At 40.8% G+C, this 15,363-nt stretch overlaps 2 protein-coding genes across 2 annotated transcripts in view; one reads left to right on the top strand and one right to left on the bottom strand.

Annotated features, from left to right (window-relative positions):
* The window catches only part of LOC134801833 (lysozyme), a 50,892-nt gene extending 39,079 nt beyond the window's left edge, over window positions 1–11,813 (bottom strand). The window contains exons 1-2 of the mRNA XM_063774469.1: window positions 11,662–11,813; window positions 4,083–4,171 (exon numbers count right to left, since the gene is read on the bottom strand). Of these exons, the coding sequence (XP_063630539.1) occupies window positions 4,083–4,171; window positions 11,662–11,800 (228 nt within the window). The 5' untranslated portion in view covers window positions 11,801–11,813. The remainder of the gene's footprint in view (window positions 1–4,082; window positions 4,172–11,661) is intronic.
* LOC134801861 (slit homolog 1 protein) overlaps window positions 1–15,363 on the top strand; it is a 164,377-nt gene that overhangs the window by 97,530 nt on the left and 51,484 nt on the right. The window lies entirely within an intron of this gene.

The raw sequence follows: 15,363 nt of genomic DNA, 5'->3' as shown, positions 1-15,363 counted from the left end.
AACGGTTAAACATATTCTGCATGATTGATAAATATATGACAACCCTCTCCTGCTTACTTTGAGTTCGCCGCTTAATTTCCTCCAAGAGCTCATCCTGATAATTTGGTACCAGGAAAGTATCAACCAGGAGGTCCACCAGCTCCGACCAATTAGAAACCACACCCCTGTTTGCTCTAAACCATATGAGAGCTTCATCTTCAAACAGATCAACGGCATAACGAAACAAATCATCGTCGTCTGCATTACGAGCCTCTTTGAGCTCCGCAACCCTCTCCAGAAATGCATTGATGCTCACAGTGTCCCTACCGCTAAACTTGACCCCCCAATCTTTAATTGGGACTAACTTCCTCCTTTGACATTCCGGATCCCATGTCGACGATCTCTGTAATCCCTGCGAAGCCGAAGCAACCTTCGGAACTTCACCCCGACTTCCCGATTGTACTTCCTTATGAATATTGCCCTTCTCAAAGCTGGCACGACTTGCTATAGCTGCCGATGCGGAACAAGATTCAGTGCCCGGTGGAACTACTGCGTCACCCACACGGTGTTGATGGCCTCCAATTACTTTTGACCCCGATTTGCTAGAAGGCTGTCCTATACCTAAACTTCCTAATATCTTCACCGCTTCCTCCCCCAATGTCCTGTGTAACATGGCCTTGTCCTGCTCCGAGATGACGGCCTCGTCCTCTGCCTCCTCCTCCTTCAGCCCCTCTAATGACACCGCAGCTTCATCAATATCCTCAAGCAAATCCAAGTGACTTTCCGTGTCAGCTACAGCTAAGGGTACTATCAACTTTGCGCGGTTAGCCAGATGTGTCAACCGGGACTGTAACCGCCTGATCAGTGCAAGATCTGGGCTGTCTGACAACTCCGAAATAAGTGTTACCAGAGATGACAGTTTGTTCCTGCAAGAGAGAATTTCCTTACCCGGATCTTCAAGACATCCAGCGGGAACTTTAATAGAGATAGAGGCTTCCCCGGATGCCTCCCGTTTTAACATTACCCGAAGAAATTTTCGCATAGTCGCTACAGTTTCACAATCCGAGACACCCCGGCATGCCAACTCAAACTCCAGCTCATCCTTATGCAGGGCGTTGAAGTCCATTATCTCTTAACTCTAATCTCTAACTTAATACTAACAAAGCAAAACCTGTTACAAAAATAACTTTTGCTGCCAACTGTCACCACGGACTGATCTAAACCACCGAATACCTGTTAGGCGCCAATGTAATGATTCGGGTTCTTGAATTCGATGTTAGATAAAACAATTGGTGACAGTTAACTTTATACTATATTTATTGAATACAACTAAAACCTTAAATATTAAAATATGGTGAAATAGACACAGTGTACGATATTGCTAAAATAACTAAGAGATTCTCGTCAACGACCAGGGGTTACACAAAAGTATAAATCATAAAAACTAATATAAATGAAGATAAAAACTAAAACACTAAATGTAAACAAAAACAAAAAAAAAAAGGAAACAAAAAAAAAAAAAGAGTTCGCTTTCGTAGGAAGCGAACCCGGGCCACTTGCTCAGCAGCCGAGCGCTCCAGCCTCAAGTCCAAATCGTCTCGTGACAACTGTAGCGAAATTATGGATGGTATTCTCAGCAATGCTATTCCGGGAGTTTTTATAATTTCCATAAATTATTATCCCGACAGAAAGGGCGTTCCCGTATGCTGTGAACAAAGTGTCGCACAGTGAGTGTGAATAACACTTTTATATTTAAAAAACTTCTATAATCACAAAGTGACATCAATTAAGCTAAATGATCAGCCGGTACACTTACCCCGTGACTATCTCTGGCACTCACACGCACAAATATCACAACAAACTCCCACCGATACTATTATGGCGTAATATGTCCGTAAAACTGCGTGTTTTAATTAATCGCCGTCTTATTAACGGCGTAACATTTCCTTTGTCTGTGTTATTTTTCCATTTTGCTGGTCGTCCGTGTTTTTTCGCGACACCCTCAATTTCGAGATCTAAATTACCGTGTCACTTGTTTACATGTTGTCAACCCGCTGACCACTAGTCTACTGCTAGTTGCGGAAAGATGGCGTTACTATGTAATAAGTGACTTATGCCGCTACTACTTGCCGTGATGCGTACGCGTATATAGCGCATGCATCACAATAGGTCCATATATCGTTTTCAATAAATCATATATGTGAATCACTGATTTAAACTTTCACGATTATTAAACATTATCAAACTGCACAACGGGACTTAATCGCGTATTTAAGTTTTAAGATTTACCTCCGACGTTTCGAGAACGGCGTTGTCCCCGTGGTCTCGGAGAAGACTGGCTCAAGTTGACATCAACATCTTCTAGCCGCGCGAGTTTTTCGAACTACCCGCACTTGGTCTTGTTTATCAGTTTGAACGTTTTGCGCACTAGGGATGTCACTCTGTCGACACACAACACTAACGATATTCGATTTATCGACTGTCGATATTCGTTTCCGCTTACATTTACTAATGACTGGATTCAAACTGATAAACAAGACCAAGTGCGGGTAGTTCGAAAAACTCGCGCGGCTAGAAGATGTTGATGTCAACTTGAGCCAGTCTTCTCCGAGACCACGGGGACAACGCCGTCCTCGAAACGTCGGAGGTAAATCTTAAAACTTAAATACGCGATTAAGTCCCGTTGTGCAGTTTGATAATGTCATATATGTGAATGTCAAAAATTGCATTATTTCAAAACTTTAAACCTAATGCGCCACCTTAAGATATATATGTATTTAGAAAACTAAAATTTTGCATAATTACTTCTAATACTATGTATCATCAATTAATGATACAGGAAATGCGAAAAAAAGAAAAAAAAAATTTTTGCCCACTTTCACTCCACCCTAATGTATAGCAAAAATAACTGTTGGACACTTAATCAGCTGGAATATACGGAATTATAACTAAGTAGGTACTATAAAAAATACTACTATTTAGGCACATAGCCAAAATTATAATGATAGGCATTATAATGTTGTTTTAAAAACGTAATGAATATAAAATAAATGATTCTAAATGAATCTTTAATAACTGAGTTATAAAATGAGGTGTCTGATTTTTGGTATAACATTAAATAGCGAATTTTAATATCAACTAGAACTTGGCTTCATTATCCAAATAACGTGCCTACTCATTCAAACTCGTATTACTCATTCACGTAATGAGTGTTCTTAATTTAGGCGATGGCCTGCAATGCATATGCAATGTGTGCATATGTACATTTAGAATGCCCAGCGAGTAATGAGTACTGGTATGGCGGCTAAGCTCTCTTGAAAAATATATTGGGAATCTAAAAATATGTTGTAAATGTCTAAAATCTGGACATTGACTGTTTTTAGGGTTCCGTACCCAAAAGGTAAAACGGGACCCTATTACTAAGACTTCGCTGTCCGTCCGTCCGTCCGTCTGTCTGTCACCAGGCTGTATCTCACGAACCGTGATAGCTAGACAGTTGAAATTTTCACAGATGATGTATTTCTGTTGCCGCTATAACAACAAATACTAAAAACAGAATAAAATAAAGATTTAAATGGGGCTCCCATACAACAAACGTGATTTTTGACCAAAGTTAAGCAACGTCGGGCGTGGTCAGTACTTGGATGGGTGACCGTTTTTTTTTGCATTTTTTTGCCGTTTTTTTTTCATTATGGTACGGAACCCTTCGTGCGCGAGTCCGACTCGCACTTGCCCGGTTTTTGACATTTGCAGCAGCAAATACTGCAGCAGTAATGCTGGCGACTGCATGACTGCAGGAAGATGAGTGACCCGTTCTTAATATATATGCAGGAAGCATCAATAAAGTAATCTTATCAAGGCTTTTATATTATACGTTTCCGGCAGTAAAGCAATCGGTAGCAGTTTTAGAGTTTCATATCCAACGACAGTCTGTGCCGAAAAGAAGAGTCGTGGAATGTATGGGGCCGAAAACATTCCACGAATCTTCTCTTTCCGAACAGACTCTAGAAACTAGGACTTACTAGGAACCCTTATGTTCGCCATATCTGTTTGTCTGTCTGTTTACTAAGTGATCACATTGGTTATACATGAAAGAGACTTACTTGAAACAGTCCGTAGCTAATGTAGGCGTTGTTGTGGTTGGTCACTTTTTCAGTTGTGCGTCCGCTTGCATGCTCGATCACGCACACCCCTGCGGGAAGAATATTACAAATAAAATATTTGCAGAATAAAATACTTTATGAAAATTGACTGAGACTTCACACTTGTCTACACCGTACCAATAATTGCAATAGTAATGGTGCTGCAGTCGTAAACCGAATGTGACCTTTAATTCCAACGTTTCGACACAGGTTTCATTACTATAAAAATAGTCTCAATAAGTTTCACACACGATAGTAGGTACGTTTGTTCACATACTTGTACCAGTCTAATCTATAAAAAACTTTGGGGTAGACAGAATGGAACTACCCAACATACCCTACTTGTTATAAATATTAAAATGATTTTTAACGGGTTACACGTAGTCGAATAAACGCTCGACATGATTCGATCCGTTTTTGAAAGATCTTTGACTAGAGCACAAACTGCACCACCGTCTCTACCGATCGAGCGCGATATGTCGTGGTATCTTACGGCTCGATTCGGAAAATGAATTAGATTTCTACTAGACTTTAACAAGTTACGATACGGATAATTTAAAGATATTTGTAAGATAGATATGTCAAATGTGACGTTTCCGCGATTCTGGAGGTTCTCTTGAACGATTTCGACAAGTTATGACTTAGATATCCAAGTCACATCTAGTCGATATCTAATGTAGATCTAGTTGATCTCTAAATCGTCTCAAGATCTTGTGATTATCTCGAAATCCGAATAGGCCTGTTAGAATTGATCATTTCATGATGTGGAAATCATTTAATGGCCAACCAGTCAACATTGTTTTCAAACCTAACCATATCATGAAGTCATCAAAATCAAAGAACTAGCCACGACATATACTTGTTATATTAATTTGCCGTAGACCTGATACATGTTAGGAGGTGAAAATAACCTCGTTTAACCGTGAGCCAACGTGTGTGCATACAAAGCGTCCCGTTACACCGAAATGGCCGTGTTAGCTCAAATTAAACAGCAATTTATGTGGCACCCGCCGAGCCAGTGCATGCTGGAGCACTAAGTCTTAGTCTGAAGCGCTAAGGTGTCTGCCAGACACGTTTTAGGCGTCCCTACCCGGTGTCTGCTATGTAAATAGATGCCACAGATATTTGTCTAAGTTAGATTACTCAAAGCATTTCCACGTGGGCGCAAGCGGTTAAAACAATTCTAATATTTTTGGAATGAAGGTAAGAGTTCTTTTGTACAAAAACCAAACAGTGTTTTGGATGTATTATTTGTGTTTGTCTGAGAATTGTTGAATCTATCTATCTATATTTTATACGTACCTACCTACTTTATTGTACAAATTTCACACTACTCAATTAATAATACTGATTATATATTTAACATTTTAGTATTACTGCAAGTTTAATACACAACCGCACTACTCATAAACACTGTTATTATGATTCAATCTAAAGTACTTGACATAGACAACATTTAGATCAGTTTGCACTACAAGCGTATCACAGCACTACAAGCGTATTTCCTCCGTGTCACATTGTATGTGTCATCTGTGATGTGAAATCTGGGCACATGATAACTGGTTACCTATTTACTGAGTTGTAAAATCAGAGGCATCAATACCAAGCAATATTACCTAAGTATTAAAGCCACATCTCAGCATTGATATTGAGACCTGATAAGCGACGTCTATTTAAATAAACATCTGTGATAGACGTATGTGCATTCAGATAGCCTTATACGACCCTTTTGAGCGTTGATTGCTGACTCCGCTCAGTTTGATTTGAATTTTGTATGAGAGTGAGCTTGTATGATGCTAATGTATGATAAGGCGACGAAATGGCTCTACTACAGCGTTTGATAACTACATGTACTATAACTATACATATAATTTGAATATTTAAGCGCTTGTACCTATATGTAGTGATAAGAGGCCAATTTATCTTATTAGAATAACAACTCGTGACGTAATGTATTCTAAAACCTAAAATATGATTAATTTGGTTAAAATATTAATCTATCGCGTACGGTTAAGGAATTTGATTTCCGTGCCACTCCGTACCTTCACACAGTTGCCACAATGACAATAATATGAGATCCCTGGCAGCTTTCATATTGATTGTCACTGTGACAAGGTAAGAACCAAGTGTAAAAATTAAATGTGCTTGACAGTCAACGAGGTTTTCTTTTGTTTAGGTAAAAAGTTGAGGGGAATGAACCCGCGCTGGGACAAAAACCAGCTTTTCAGGCCAACAACGATCAAGGCATATTACAAATTTTGCAGCTTACGGCTTAAAGCACGTCCAAACGCACAAACGTTATTTTTTAACAAAATACTGGTATCATGAAATGCAGCTTCTATCCCTCTCAAATCCACAGAGATTAGAGAATCCACATAAGCCTAGCATATTTCAGAAACGCTTCCCACAAAACCACAAAAAACTCAAAACACGGACGCAAAATAAACCACTTGTTTAACCAAATTAAATTCCGTGACTTCCGAATTCTTAATTCAAAATAATAACATTAAAACAAGTCGGCCGCAAACCGAATGAATTGCCCTTAATAAGCCTGAACTCGGATCTTAGGGCTTATTAGCATAAAAAGGGGGCATTCAGATGACAAAACATTCCGAGATCCCTTTCATTAAAGTTTAAAATTGTTAACAGAGACGGTATATAATTGATACTGTACAAACAGCAACACTTAACTGTCTAGGTGGACCTTATGCTTTTGTAATAAGGTTTAAGAACAGTCAATTAACAGTGTGGGCGGTAGTACAGGCCGCGGTGTCCTAATCCTGAATTATTCAAATGAATGCGACCTCGTCGCGAATCATAAGTCGGTTATTATCATAATCGATTGTGTTGTTTTGATTGAAGTTGTACAGTGAAAGAATTTGATTTCCTACCCATTTTGTACTATGTCACAGTGACAATGATCATAGTATCAATAGTATGAGGTTTCTAGCGACTTTCACGTTGATTTGTCACAGTGACAATGATCATAGTATCAATAGTATGAGGTCTCTAGCGACTTTCACGTTGATTTGTCACAGTGACAATGATCATAGTATGAATAGTATAAGGTCTCTAGCGACTTTCACGTTGATTTGTCACAGTGACAATGATCATAGTATGAATAGTATAAGGTCTCTAGCGACTTTCACGTTGATTTGTCACAGTGACAATGATCATAGTATGAATAGTATAAGGTCTCTAGCGACTTTCACGTTGATTTGTCACTGTGACAATGATCATAGTATCAATAGTATGAGGTCTCTAGCGACTTTCACGTTGATTTGTCACAGTGACAATGATCATAGTATCAATAGTATGAGGGCTCTAGCGACTTTCACGTTGATTTGTCACTGTGACAAGGTAGAAAATTAAATTCTTTGACCGTACGTACAAAGGAATAATTTGTTTTAGTGTTGTTTTTAACGATTGAAGGGGGTTGGTAACACTATTTTGAGATTTAGGCATCTTTCTCGTAAACTGATGAAGTAGGTAAGTTATTGAAATAATCATGATAGACTGAAATAAAAACAATTTCTGTATTTAAATATTTAATCTTGTAAAAAAAAAACATTCCTTAACGTCTTCCAATATTGCAAATTTAATCTTGAAGACTACGTAAGGTATCTAAACTGTAGTACCAAAGTACTTAATCTTAACAAAAATGAAAACAACCCTGGACCATTTTTCAGTCTCTAAACATATTGGCTCTACAAGTAACGGCTCGATTCGGAAAATGAATTAGAATTCTACTAGACTTCAACAAGTTACGATACGGATAACTTAAAGATATTTGTAAGATATGTCAAATTTGACGTTTCCGCGATTCTGGAGGTCCTCTTGAACGATTTCGACAAGTTATGACTTAGATATCCAAGTCACATCTAGTTGATATCTAATGTAGATCTAGTTGATCTCTAAATCGTCTCAAGATCTTGTGATTATCTCGAAATCCGAATAGGCCTGTAAGGCTACGTTAGATCAGTTACTGTTAGTATTTACATGTAAGTAAGTACCTAAGTGGCGCAGTCGTTAAGATTTGACTGTATCCTATTTCTGTGGATATCCACATAAATTTGTCTAACTATGCCAAAACTAGCATTCATAATATTACAGTAGGATACTTAAAAACATAAAAGCACTTGAATACACTGAAAAGTTGATTGTTGGTATTAAAATGAGGCATGATTGCAACATACTTTACTGAGCAAGCAAACAAAACAAAAGTGGGAACTATTGTCTGGCTTTTGTTCTCGCAAGTCGGTTTTTACAAGTGTTATGTTATGTAGCTTCATATTCTGCATGCCAGATTTTCTGTATTTGAATATTTAGGTTCACTCTTTTTGTAATATTTGGGTATCTAGTTGTGGAAATTTGCCACTAAAGGGGCCCACAGATTACCAGTTCGTCGGATGATATTAGCCTGTCAGTTGTTAAGAGCTGTCAAATTTTGCATTTAACTGACTTTCAACAAAGAGTTTTACTTATAACTTACATGGTTCATATAAATTAGTGACATAATTAGTGACTCTTTTTTTCACAACCCATAACTCCCGCGGGAATAATATAGGCCTTTGTCCTTCAGTACACCTGCATTATTTATTTATTTATTTTGAATTTTTATTTTGCCAAATCAACATTGCATTTCTCTTGGCTAGTATTGATATTCTAAATTCTTATATTGTACAGATATAGTGCGCAATTGTTTCCTTTCGTATTTTCTCGGAATCGTTTGTATTTGTCATGCTACTTTAGTCAACCTCAGTACTTTTTGTACCGAAACTGACTGAAATAGCAAGACACGTTCGTACGTTTCTGTGAAAATACGATAGAAAATAATTATGCTCTACATCTGTAACAACGTCTGGCTTATCCCTGACAAGTCAAATAGTAGTCTGCTAGTCAAAACACACGTAAATGTCAGTTAGAAATTCCGCTTCACCTATCAACCAATTAGCACCGCACCAGTCCAAACTTGCACAATGGGCCCGCACCGAAGTTATACACGCTACGTCAATAGTGGCGAGCTAAGATCTGAATAACCAACTTTGGCGATCTGATTTGAACTCCAATTTCGGAAAGCTAAATGCAATTGAGATTTAACCTCAATTGAATAGGGGAATGTTACAAAATTTTGAGTTAGATAGAGGTTTTAACTCTATTTTTATACCTTAAAAAAACAGACAGTATAATATTTATTGAACATTCCTTGCTGCGTGCAGTGAGGAAAATCTAGTTATTATCACCCATTCCGCGGCTGCAGATAAACATCAGAGGGCCTACCGCGAACCACATTCGACGTGTTGCCTCCCTGTCACACTTACGTACGAATATACAATTGCGACAGAGAGGCAACACGTCAATCGTGGTTCGCGGTAGACCGTCAGATACATCGAATCTCAGTTCGATTAGAACCTCGACGATAGACAGTACAAAATGCCGATAAACTGTGCCACTTGTAAATTTCTTACATTTTTCTTGTACAACGGAGTCTTGATGACATTAAGATAATTTCCATTGAATTTTCTAAAGAACTCACATAGGTACCTAGACATTATATGTGTTTGCAGACATATTGTGAGCACAGAGACGTTATAACGACATCCGTACTATGGCGTGTCTGTCCTGTGGCTGAAACTACAAAAAATATAAACACAAAAGCTTATGTTAGCTTATGTTAAGCTTATATTGTGAGCACATAGACGTGATAAATAACGACATCCGAACTATGGCGTGTCTGTCCTGTGGCTGAAACTACAAAAAATATAAACACAAACGCATATGTTAACTCCACAATAGCAAACCTCTAAGTATCTTGCGACAGTGAGCTATGCTTAAAGTATGTTCGAAGCTCCACCGCCTAGTTAACATTGTTCGTCGTACGGCGATTCATTAACGAGTCAACTTTCATAACAATGAACGAGCTGATTATAATTTTCGCGTATATCACCGACATATTTAGTTGACTGGTATCAAACCTTATTGCAAAGGAATTAGGTCCATCAAGGGTTGTTAGCGGGAGTGAGTTGCTAGATTCGAGAGACTCTGCTGATTAGCGAGCTAATGCCGAAATGCAACTCGCGACGGTCGACTCACGATGTCTCGTTTATACTTTCAGTGATATGTTATATATAATTATTTTATTACTTTGGATATGAATGAGCAGTCGCTTTGTTACATTGTTTTTAATTTGTAGGGCTACTAAGAAAGCGTCTATGATGACGTTCCGGGGCAATCCGGAGGGTACGGGTTCAAACCCCGGCTCGTAAAAATGAGTTTTTCGGAACTGATGGTACGATTTATGATTTGAGGATGACTCACGTTAGACCGGGCCATGTCCGGGCCGGAGCTTCCGGCGCATCGTTTTCTATGGAAAGCATCACGTGATCACCTGTCATGTCATAGAAAGGTAAGCGCCGGAAGCTCCGGCCCGGACACGGCCCGGTCTAACGTGAGTCATTCTTTGATATTTACCGATCGCTTTTCGGTGAAAGAAAACATCGTGGGGAAACCAGACTAATCCCAATAAGGCCCCGTTTTCCCTATGGGTTGGAAGGACATGACCCATGACAGTCGCTTTCGTAAAAACTAGTGTCTACGCCAATTCTTGGGATTAATTGCCAACCGGACCCCAGGCTGTGGCAAAAACCTGAGACACGTGGAAGATGATGATTAGTTTTATATTATGAGGCATTCTCTGAGAATATGTCTGCGGTCGCGTCTAATTGGCACGACTCTTTTCATACATTTTATATAAAAATAAATGGGTCGCGGTAATTAAATCGCAGACATATTTTATTGAGAATGACCCTTTTATGACATGCGTGTGTGCGTTATAAATGAAACCGAGATAAGTCGTAAACGAAACATGTAAGTCGGCTTCATGGCACTTCCGAGGGCGCGCCTCGGGGACCGCCTGCATCTCAGTTAATGCAACTTGGATATGTGTCAACTGTATTGTGACTGAACATCATTCTATTACGGGGCTGAATGTACAGTCGCCATCAGATATATCGGAGCGGCCGGGGTGCTCAAAAATATCTGAACACGCACTCTAGCGCCTTGACAATAGAGGCGTGCTCAGATATTTGTGAGTACCTTGGCCGCTCCGATATATCTGATGGCGACTGTACACACATTAAACACATACCTAATAGTCTTGTTGTGGAACCATGCAACTCCTCTATCTCGTGGTAGGTATATATCGTGGTCTACATATGAGTACTGACACTGCGCTATGAGACTTCTTGGGAAGTTGTACTGGAGTAGCTCGCGGGAGAGCTGGCAACGTGTGAACGTGCACGGCTGTAGAGCTCGCAACGTGGCACTTACACTGCGGTATAAGGCACCTTGGAAAGTTGTACCGGAGTAGCTCACGGGAGAGCTGGCAACGTGTGAACGTGCATGGCTGTAGAGCTGGCAACGAGGCATGGCATTTAAACTGCGCTATAAGGCTCCTTGGAAAGTCGTACCAGAGTTGCTCGCGAGAGAGCTGGCAACGTGTGAACGTGCATGGCTGTAGAGCTGGCAACGTGGCACTTACACTGCGCTATAAGGCTCCTTGGAAAGTTGTACCGGAGTAGCTCACGGGAGAGCTGGCAACGTGTGAACGTGCGTGCATGCCCGTAGGAGCTGTGAACGAAGCACGCTGCCAGCAGCAGCAGTAGACAGGGACGGGGCATCTGTAACAATAAGCTTTTAATTTAAAAAAAAACCGGACAAGCGCGAGTCGGACTCGCCCACCGAGGGTTCCGTACTTTTTAGTATTTATTGTTATAGCGGCAACTGAAATACATCATCACTGAAAATTTCAACGGTTCATGAGATAGTGACAGACATACAGACAGACGGACATTGGAGTTTTAGTAATAGGATCCCGTTTTCACCCTTTAGGTACGGAACCCTAAAAACGGTGTTAAAAGGACCGACCGCGTCCGGAACACTACGCTGCACTCTATAACTCGCATTGCTGACGTTGGCAAAAAAACCGCCAGGCTCAAATTGAACTGTGCCGGCCACGTCAATCGCATGCATCCGGGTAGGTAGGCGGCCCAACATAGCCATTGAGTGGATGTCGGTAGAGAAGCCCGTTGGCAGGGTAGGCCCAGACGGAGATGGCGAGATGCAGAACAACGATTGCGAGAAAAACAATTGACTAACAATTTTATAAAAACAATTTCTCAACAAAATTCGTTAACCTAACCTAAACTAACATTTTGTTCCTAATTTTTCGTTTAAAATAGTTTAAAATAGTTTCACAGCCCATTATAACGAGCTTTGCAAAATACAAAAATGTTAAATTAGATTCCTCTTTAAGCAGACAAAATATTTTGTTTATTTTCTTGAAGTGAATGCGCAATCAAGTATTCAAATAAGCTGGCTTCTGTGAAATGCAACTTTGCCTGCCGCTATTCTAGATTGTTTCGTACATAATAAGTTGCTCCAAACATTTTTGTTTTTGCTGCTTTGTTTGGTAATGGCAGGTTTCTTACAGTTGAATTGAAAATTTGAAAAGCAAAGATAAATTTAAACCCAAAATATTACTTTGCTAATCCGCGAAAAGATAACGTGCTAGTCAATCAGTGGTAACCCGTTATACTTACTTCCCCCCCCCCTCTATTGCCTCGTAGAGGGGTGAAACTCGTGTCGAGTATTGTGGGTATTTGTGGGAACATTAATTGCAAGTAAAAAATAAGTGCAAGTAAGTATAACGGGCTAGCACTGATTGACTAGCACGTAATTTTTTCGCGGATTAGCAAAATAATATTTTGGTTTTAATTAATATGGATTTCCGCAAAGTAACGCCTGATTCTATTTATTAAAGCAAAGATACTCGAGCCTTACTTATTAAGATGTTAGATTTAATTGTTACCTAACTGTGGCGTATTCAGCGTATCGGGGGGCACGGCAGTGCCCCCGCCAAGTCGAGCGCAAAGCAAACACTGCCGTACCATCCTTTACTGGAACCATTTCGCCGCATTTTCAGGTCCCTATTTGAGAACCTCTGGATAAGACCAGAACGCAGAAATTTTCTTCATCCAGTAAGCTATAATCACATACTTAAAATCCAAAATTTCAAGTCTGTAGGTCATTTAGTTCCGAAGTTAAGCGGAAGCAAAGTTTCGCATTTATGACACACACTCACTCACTTATGATCATCAGAATAGAACTAGTACTTCCCATAAACTCAGAGAGCTGAAATTTGGTACAGAGTTAGGGTTTAATGGCCACATAAAGGGAAAACTATAAAAACTAGGATAATCGAAGATCTGGAGTACCTGGTGACCCTGATTAGAAAACACAAGAGCCCAACCAAACTATTGGAGATCGACATACCGCCTTTACAAAAAATATTCAAATTGGTGGGCCGCTTCATTTGATGTCAAAAATCGAAGGTCTGAAGTATCTGAAGAAGAACCCTCAGCTGGTCTCAGCTGTATTAAGGCTCCGTCAGACATAGGCGTTTTGCTTGGTGCAACATATGTACACACTGTTTTTGGTCATCCGACACGCCTTGATGAGCCTTTGGGAAAGTAGTACCCAAGATGGGGCTGATGCTGAACCCTGGCTGTACCTAGTGGAACTCAGGCTTGGTGCAACATATGCACACACTGTTTTGGTCATTCGACACGCCTTGATGAGCCTTTGGGAGAGTAGTACCCAAGATGGAGCTGATGCTGAACCCTGGCTGTACCTAGTGGAACTCAGGTTTGGTGCAACATACGCCCACGCTGTTTTGGTCATCCGTCACATCTTGATGAGCACTTGGGAGAGCAGTACCCAAGATAGAGCTGATGCTGAACCCTGGCTGTACCTAGTGGAACTCAGGTTTGGTGCAACATAGGCCCACGCTATTTTGGTCATCCGTTACATCTTGATGAGCACTTGGGAACGCAGTACCCAAGATAGAGCTGATGCTGAACCCTGGCTGTACCTACTGGAACTCAGGTTTGGTGCAACATAGGCCCACGCTATTTTGGTCATCCGTCACATCTTGATGAGCACTTGGGAGAGCAGTACCTGAAATAGAGCTGATGCTGAACGCTAGCTGTACCTAGCGGAACTCAGGTTTGGTGCAACATAGGCCAACGCTATTTTGGTCAACCGTCACATCTTGATGAGCACTTGGGAGAGCAGTACCCAAGATAGAGCTAATGCTGAACCCTGGCTATACCTACTGGAACTTAGGTTTGGTGTAACATAGGCCAACGCTAGTTTGGTCATCCATCACATCTTGATGAGCACTTGGGAGAGCAGTACCTGAAATAGAGCTGATGCTGAACCCTGGCTGTACCTAGTGGAACTTAGGTTTGGTGCAACATAGCCCCACGCTATTTTGGTCATCCGTTACATCTTGATTGATGACCGCCTAGTGGAACTCTGCAACAGGCACACGACGACAAGTCGGTTAACCAAAACAAAGTGTGCCTATGTTGCACCAAACCTGAGTTCCACTAGGTACAGCCAGGGTTCAGCATCAGCTCTATCTTGGGTACTGCTCTCCCAAGTGCTCATCAAGATGTGACGGATGACCAAAATAGCGTGGGCTTATGTTGTACCAAACCTGAGTTCCACTAGGTACAGCCAGGGTTCAGCATCAGCTCTGTCTAAGGTACTGCTCTCCCAAGTGCTCATCAAAATGTGACGGATGACCAAAATAGCGTGGGCTTATGTTGCACCAAACCTGAGTTCCACTAGGTACAACCAGGGTTCAGCATCAGGTCAGATCTATGTATACTAAAACCTTTACCAGAATGTAACAAACACTTTTCTGAAAACCGCATCAAAATCGGTTCAGCCAAACGCGAGATAATCGCGAACAAACATACATACGGGTCAAACTGAGAACCTTTATTTTAAGGCGGTTAAAAATACATCAACTTTGACATTTTTGGCAGTAATGCAGTCGGCAGCTATACTTCAGCAGGATTGCAACATGCACTACTGCCGACTGAATTACTGAGGTAAATATCAAAAATTCGGTCAGCATCATCGTATTTGACATTTGCTGCAGTAATGCAGTCGGCAGTATTGTCGCAATATACTACTGCAGGCTACAAAACGCTCGTGAAACTATTCAACGTCCATGATCATGCTTTCCAACGTCCAACGTTCAGTAATCGAGTGACCGCTCGCAACATGCGCTGTGTTGTGTGTGACTGCGCGGGCGTGATCAAAGCGGGTCGCGCGCGCAGCGCGCCGGCGGGCCGCTGCGTCCAAGCGCTGAGGGGCTACCGCGAAAACC

The sequence above is a fragment of the Cydia splendana genome, chromosome 2 (assembly GCF_910591565.1).
Source record: "Cydia splendana chromosome 2, ilCydSple1.2, whole genome shotgun sequence".
Taxonomy (NCBI): domain Eukaryota; kingdom Metazoa; phylum Arthropoda; class Insecta; order Lepidoptera; family Tortricidae; genus Cydia; species Cydia splendana.
The sequence above is the reverse complement of the archived record's forward strand: the minus strand, read 5'-3'. Positions and strand labels throughout refer to the sequence as shown.